This window comes from Salvia miltiorrhiza, chromosome 6 (genome assembly GCF_028751815.1).
Source record: "Salvia miltiorrhiza cultivar Shanhuang (shh) chromosome 6, IMPLAD_Smil_shh, whole genome shotgun sequence".
NCBI lineage: Eukaryota > Viridiplantae > Streptophyta > Magnoliopsida > Lamiales > Lamiaceae > Salvia > Salvia miltiorrhiza.
In genome coordinates this window covers 43,899,882-43,907,647 of record NC_080392.1, presented here as the reverse complement: position 1 = coordinate 43,907,647, position 7,766 = coordinate 43,899,882, and the positions used below count along the sequence as shown (strand labels likewise).

At 29.2% G+C, this 7,766-nt stretch overlaps 1 protein-coding gene across 1 annotated transcript; it reads left to right on the top strand.

Moving 5' to 3' along the window:
• The first annotated feature begins 6,306 nt into the window (after window positions 1-6,306).
• LOC130989830 (small polypeptide DEVIL 4-like) lies at window positions 6,307-6,739 on the top strand. The gene has a single exon (XM_057913953.1). The coding sequence runs from the start codon at window positions 6,394-6,396 to the stop codon at window positions 6,529-6,531; it is 138 nt and encodes a 45-aa protein (XP_057769936.1). The 5' UTR covers window positions 6,307-6,393; the 3' UTR covers window positions 6,532-6,739.
• The last annotated feature ends 1,027 nt before the right edge of the window (window positions 6,740-7,766 follow it).

The following is a 7,766-nucleotide window of genomic DNA, read 5'->3' as shown; positions in this document are numbered from 1 at the left end:
CTTTGAATAAATATTCTTCTACTTTCGGAATAATGATTAAATGAGATCATTTTTAGCCTTTCAGGTTGAGGTGACGAAAGCGTATCTAATATCTATCACGAAATAAATAATATTAATATTATTTTCTCCGTAAGCAACAATTCAGCATGCTGAGTGACTGCATGCAATTTGCCATGCATAAATAAATATCCGAAATATTCAGATGTTTGGACAAGTCATCTTCCTTTTTTTTTAATTATTATTAAGATATTGGCTGGTAAATAATCGAATTTTTCTTATTTTTTGATTTTTTATCTTAATTTTAGAATTTGCCTATAAATACCTGAATTTTGTATTCTTTTTGATTTTGCATCCGATTAATTTTTATGCTTAAATTGTTGCCGACATGACAGCCGGATCGACATCCCAAACAATATAATTACATGTTCTAGATCGTATATTGACATTAAAATTTTATAGCTTCATTATGCACTTCAAACTTTCCTCTCAATTCGACTGCCATGTCGAAAACGATTTGAGGATAAAAATTCGTCGGGTGTAAAATCAGAAAAAATAAAAAATTTAGGTATTTATAGGCAGATTTTAAAATTGAAGTATAAAATCAGAAAACAAAAAAGTTCAAGTATTCATAGGCCAATATCTTTTTTTATTTTAATTTTTAAAATTAATCGCATAATGAATCTTCAACTATTCAAATGCCCATTACTCATTGGGCACATTCTCATTCTAAAAAATTGGGGAAGCACAAGAAACTAGGTCCAAGGCCCATATCTAGTTCCTTCAAAATATAGACATTGGGCCCATTATTAGTGTCAAATTTTATCCAATCCCATTCACAATAGTGCTACACTGACTCAACTCTTGATTTATTTAGTTAGATAGCTTACAACTCTTTTCCTTGTTTAAACTGTTAGGATTCCCTTACTCTTTTCCTTTTATTTAGTTAAATTGTCTAGGATTTATGCTTAATTCCTTTCTAAATAAGGATTCCCCTTATTGATGGGAGCTCGAATATGGTCGAATGATACAACAGCATTACATCAATACGATATCTTTACTCACATGAGGAGGTTCATTTGTGAAACTAATTGGGTGGATGCAACGTTGATTTTTATATAGTTTGTAAAATTAATGACGTTAATAACAATTTTTGAGGTATTAAAATTGAAATAAATGTATAAATAAAAAAATATTAACATAGATTAAATGAGAACGATGCTCACATAAAGAACGTAGCATAATATTCCTCATGTGATATTCATTTTTAGCTCACATAAAGTTTTTTTTTTTCGAGGAGCTCACATAAGTTTTTAGGTTACCTCATATAATTGCATAAGCCCAATTGTTTTTAAGCCCAAAATATTGCTTTCTCTTGAAGCCCGAAACCTTATTTTTAACCCATAAAATAAACATATCAAGAATTGGTCTTTTAAAAACTCACATATTCCTTTAATTTGGACATAAATAAATTTAGTTTCTTGAATAAGGAATTAGCTTTATTATTTTTATCTATCTAAGTAACTAATGAATTAGCTTTACTATTTTTATCTATCAAGGCTAATCCTTGAAAATAAATGTTCCCTTAGGCTACGTTTATTTTTATGGATAAATTTATTCATGGAAAATTGATGGATAACAAAAATTCATGCCTTAAAATGTTTCCTTTCTTTTTCAACATTTGACACAAAAGAGATATTTACCATTTTTCCTTCCTTATTTTCACTTCATGGATGGATAGTATTATTCATTCATTTTTGAGTTCATAATATTATTCATCCTTGAAGTGAAAATAAAGAAGAAAAAATCGTGAACATCTTTTTTTTTTTGTCAAATGTTGGAAAAGAAAGAAGATATTTCAAGACATAAATTTTTGCTATCCTTCATTTTTCATGGATAAATTTATCCATCAAAGTAAACGCAACCTTCAAGTAAAAGTGTATCGATTACTAATAGTAATTTGAAATTATTTAATTAACCTTCTAATTAAATTCGCATGAGAACAGTACTATGATTGCCTCCTACTTAATCAGGAGTGGCCGTTGATTTACAAAAATAAAAGGTCACGATTTGTTTTTAATTCTCACTTTGTTTACAAATACTAACTTTTTTTACGGAGTCTATATTTACTCAAATAGCACAATTTTAATTAATACGGTAACTTTTTTTTTTCTTTTTAGAAGGCGACACAAATTTTTACCTGGTATTGATTTTGCATATAAATTAAAACATTTACTTTTATATCTATAATTTTATAATTATTTTAATTTTTCATACAATTGTATGTTCTCAGCAAATTAATATTATCATAGCTAATTAAAGTGGTAAATTTTTACCTAGTTTTGATTTTGCATATAAATTAAAACATTTACTTTTATATATCTATAAATTTGTAATTATCTTAATTTCTCATATAATCGTATATTTTCAGCAAATTAATATTATCATAGCTAGTTAAAGTGGTAAATGAATGTCAATTTACGCGTCCATCTCAACAATATCAATTGAGGACAGTTGATCATTGTAAGAAAAAATCAAAAAAATTAAAAATTCTTATATATTTGAAGGTAAATTTTTTAATTCTATACAAAACTAAAATGGGGTGAAAGCCCATGTATTTATACATAATTAACTTCTTCTTTCTTTTTTATATATATTTATATTTTTATAGATATTTTCTTTTTACTTGCATCGTTCTTCGTAAAACCTTATTTCATCATAGCTTAAACTTCCGTACACTTCTACACACACTTCAAATCATAGTTTATGCTTACCACCCACATCAAATATGGACCCTAATAAAAATATCTTTTTTCTTGCACTGCTTTTGTAGGACAAATTCATACCCTATTTGCATCTCTTGAACCCAAAACAATTTCTAGTGCGATCAATGACTTGCAATTTAGTAACTGCTCCCTCCGTCCACGCAATCATTTCAACTTTTATAATTTTGATCCGCGCATTCATAATATCATTTTCACTTTTATTTATAATAGTAGAGTTCACATAACGCTTTATTTCCTTCCACATATTTATAGTAAAGCCTCAAAACTCCACTCACACCAATATCCACTATTATCAACTACTATCCACCATTTTCTTAAAAATCGTGTCGTCCACTATATTAAAACATTATCCTGGACGGATGAAGTACATTCCAGTTCTATTTTAGAAACAAAATTCCTATCGTGAAGATGTTTGGACTCATATTTATTGTAGTGAAAATTGATTATTCAAAAAGGAAATAGATCAGATCGAATGAGACAATCCAAAAAGACAAAGCAAAACCCAATCAAATGAGACATATGTAGATTCATACAAAGCATTTTAATTAATACTAATTTTATATACATGTACATAAGAAAATGAAATACGGAACCACATACACAGTATGGAATCCAACATATGGTCTAGAAAGTTGAGAAATTGTTTTGTTCATTTGTAGCAAATAATTTAATGGAGTTGCAATTGAAATTGGAGTTGAGGTGAATGAACAAAAATGGACAACAAAATCGAAAATTCGGATTCTCAGACACACCGGAATCCAATGAGGATTTTATGATTAGTCTCATCAACTGAACTTGGCTAATCATTGATTACCAATAATAATAAATCCCTTTCTTAATTAACAAACCACCCCATTCTATTTACTCACATGCATTCATTATTTGGGAATTAAGGGGCTGTCTTGGCGTAGAAATCAAAACAAAGATCCTTCAATAGTATGTCATGGCCTTAGTGGAGGTCTCCAAACGTTCGCACAACGTGGATTACTCATATACTTTAATCGAACGTTTATCAAATTTTTATTAAAATATGTGAATGGTTCGCACCGTGCGAACTATCGTATATATCTGAGAATTTGTGTTTGGGCAATGGGCACCGATAATAAACTAAATACGCCATTCAATACTTTGTGAGCACTCGAGCAATCCTACTAAGCCTTACCTTAACTTCAAATCGACATTGCCTCTTCCAAGTCCCTAAAGGTTTCTTGGAGCTATTTTGAATTGATATGGTTTACTATCGTAAAAGTTAGAAAAGGTTGAGGAAATGATTTTTGACCTGCAAAAAGGAAAAAGGAGTTGAATATCATATAGTTAAGAAAAACTTAAAGTTCACAACAAATTCTTCTGTGTGGACGTTTGCATGGTGCGAACGATTCATATATTTTAATAAAAATGTTTTAATATAAATGTGTTATTAAAGTATGTGAATGGTCACACCATGCAAACCGCATCATGCGAATGTCTGCACGAGAGACCTCCTCTTGCCCAAATATTCATGTTAAATGGACAAATTATGATTAGTTACACGTTTTTTTAGTTTGCACATGACTATAAAATAGTCTCACAAAATAAAATGTAGTAACAGTTTTTGCAATGATACAAAAGCAAACTCAAATGAAACTCAAAATATGTATTGTTCCCCGCTGAATGTAGACATAATTAGTTCCCTAAATTGAGTTTGGTGGTCAAGTCACCTCAGTTTTTTTTTTTTTTAATTTCAATCATATAATACAAATACAAAAAATCTTGATTTTTCTTACTAATACAAATACAAAAGAGTGGATAAGGGGCAATGTCCGTCACGTGGCTATCACGTGACACCATCTCCTCCTTGTATCGCGCAGCCCTGTCTCCTAGCCTCATTAATTTAATTAATTAATTAATTAATTAATTAATTAATTTGTTACACATTAATTCACAAAATTAAGTTCTAAACACTTGGAACATAAACCTGGTCCACTGTTTGAAATTCAATGTATTTTTGAGTGTTTTTTAGTCCTCCACTGTCCCCTTATCTCATCAACCTCATTTTCCTTTTATTTATTTATTTATTTATATATATATATATTTATTCAGACCCCACTGCTAATAACAGGAGCATAGACTATCTTCATACACTATTTTTTCTCTTGTCTTCACTTAGATATTTTCTTCACTGGAAACACTCGTGTGCAATCTTCCAAGACCTTTATTTTCTGTCAGAATTAGAAGAAATTTAATTTCCTACCTGCAGGATTTTTTAACCCAAGCATTCAAAACTTAGTTTGACTGTGAGTGATGCTAAACGGTCATATTGTGGATACACGGATTTTATTTATGCCATATTGTGGATACACGGATTTTATTTATGCGGCTAAGATATAAATAACAGATCTCAAGACCATATATTTAGTATTGAGATAATACACCAAAATTGGGCTTAAAGCTTAAAACTGCGTACCGTTGTGATCGTGACCACAATATAACTGTTTAGGTACAATACATAATAAAACAGTCCACATTGTAATTTTTTTTTTGTAATTCTTACATAACTTTTTATTTTTAAAAAATAAAAATTATAAAAAAAATAAAAAAATAGGTACAATACAGATGATACATTAAAATAATTAAATCCTATTTTCATTAAAAAAAATTCTTATTAAACTAGTTTGTGGCCGGGCCGGGTGATCACAATTTGGCTGCATAGATTTATTGTTCGATTATATTTATGTTATGTATATAGGCACAAAATTATAAGAAAGTGCAGAAAATTATTTATAGGATATGATATGAGGGAATGAATGGCCAGCTGGGTGGTGGAACACTAAGCAAAACATGTTTACCACTGCCTCTAATTCCAAGAACACTGCTTATAAATAATTGAAGCATGGTTGGAATTAAAGATGCCAATTCTTGTAACACCATTAATATTAGCATTTCGAATTAATTAAGCTTTTATTATGATGAATCTCACTCTGAAGCTACGCATTAATATACCCACTTCAACACTTCAACTATGTGAAAGTATCACTTGTTTTTGCTGTAATGTTTGACTGACTCACTGAACTGCCCTCCTTTAATTTATTTATTGCAACAAAATTCGTACCAAAAGTGATAATTATATATATATATATATAAAAAGTGAAATAAATTAAATTGAAAAATTGTGTGTACTATATATGCATTATTGGTGGAGAATGTAAATATGTGGTGGTAGAAATTATAGTATCGAGCCATATAAGGATATGTGACACATTTTATAAATTATAAATTATAAATTATAATCTCACGTCAAATCTTTGTAGATTCAATCATGTAAAGTTTCGTGTGGTCTAATGAAAATTCAGAAAACATAGAGAACTGTATGAACAATAATAAAATGACAAAATAAAAATAAAAATAGCTTTTAATTTATTGGGGCCAACTATATAGGAGGATGATACCTGCATTAATGCTGCTCAAGAGATGACGTGGCACACAGAAAATGGGCCATTATAAGAAGCCCTTCTGCTCCCTCATTTTCTAAACTCAAACTCATCATTCTTGAGAGAGAAACAATTAATTCTTCTTCTTTTTTTTGGTTAATTTTTTTTTTCTTGAGAATTAATCAAATAATTTTGTTGTTGCTATGGAAATGAGAATGAGAGAGGAGTCGTCGAAGAAGAGATTGTCAAGCAGAAAATTGGGAAGATTTCTCAAACAACAGAGAGGGAGGCTCTACATAGTGAGAAGATGTGTAGTTATGCTTCTTTGCTGGCATGACTGATTTATTTTTTCCAAAAATTAATTAGTTAGATATTTTGCTCTAAATTACTTTCTTTAATTTCTTGGGCTTAATTAATTTTACTCTGCTTTTTTTATCTGTAAATAGGCGTATCATCATTTTAGCCTCTGTGCATGGCATTCATTTCCAGAGGAAATCGGCTTATAATTTACTGTGTTGAATTTTGAGTTAATATTCAGCCAGATTTATACTTATGGTGCAACTCACGGATTTTTTTGTTATTTTACACATTTAATTGTGTTTGTGAATGAGATGGCAATGTTAATATAATGAAGTAGGAGATGCAATTAATCTTAATTTAATTACCGCAAAGTCGAGGAGTATTACTAGAATTGTTTTTCATATGATGATGAGTGTAGTAAGCACTTTGCCATTAGTTAGTTTGATTTCTTTTGTTGCAACAAATTAAACAAATTCGAATCGTACGGTGCAGGGGCGTTTGGTTTGGTGAATGAGATGGTTTGGTGAATGAGATAAATAAAATTTTAAAAATTAATAGGATTGAAGGGGTGATTAAGTAATCCATCCGATTGTGGAAATGATAAATAATCATTCGATTGAATAATTAAATGCGAACTAGATTATTAATCACAAGTTCAATTATACAAATTAAATATTTGATTAAAGTAAATTATTTTATCAATCATATTTTATCACTCAGATGAAACACTTCCCTCCTATATGTAATAATTGGAGGTTGCATTATTAGTTAAGACAAAAATTTATGACAGAAAAATTCAGCATAGTAATGATATATGCCTCTTCAGCTGCGTGTATAATAATATGAGAGGGGAATTTGCTCTCCCCGTGCGGACCGGACAGATTCCAACATTGTTGCTTTTTTTAGAGAACTCATTTACAATCATGAATACTATGGTAACTCGTTAAAATATCAACCTATTGTTGAATCATCTTCAATATGATCTCCAGTAATATAAGTTATAGTGAATTGATATATACATGCATTTATTTAATTGAAATATTCTCTCATTTGTCTTAACATATTATAAATTACTAATAAATTAAAATTTTATTAATTTATCGATATATTAATAAATTTTTATTTTTTTTATTAAAATTATTAGGTCTCAAAGTTATTAATTTATAATTTTCAAACATATTCATTTCAATGTACGGTAACATTTATATACAATTTAGTGAATTTGTGATACATACCCTATTTATTTACAATAGTAAGTTATTATTATTTTCATTTA

What these genes read in the sequence shown, in the direction of transcription:
- LOC130989830 (XM_057913953.1), top strand. Translation starts at nt 6,394, where the DNA reads ATGGAAATGAGAATGAGAGAGGAGTCGTCGAAGAAGAGATTGTCAAGC.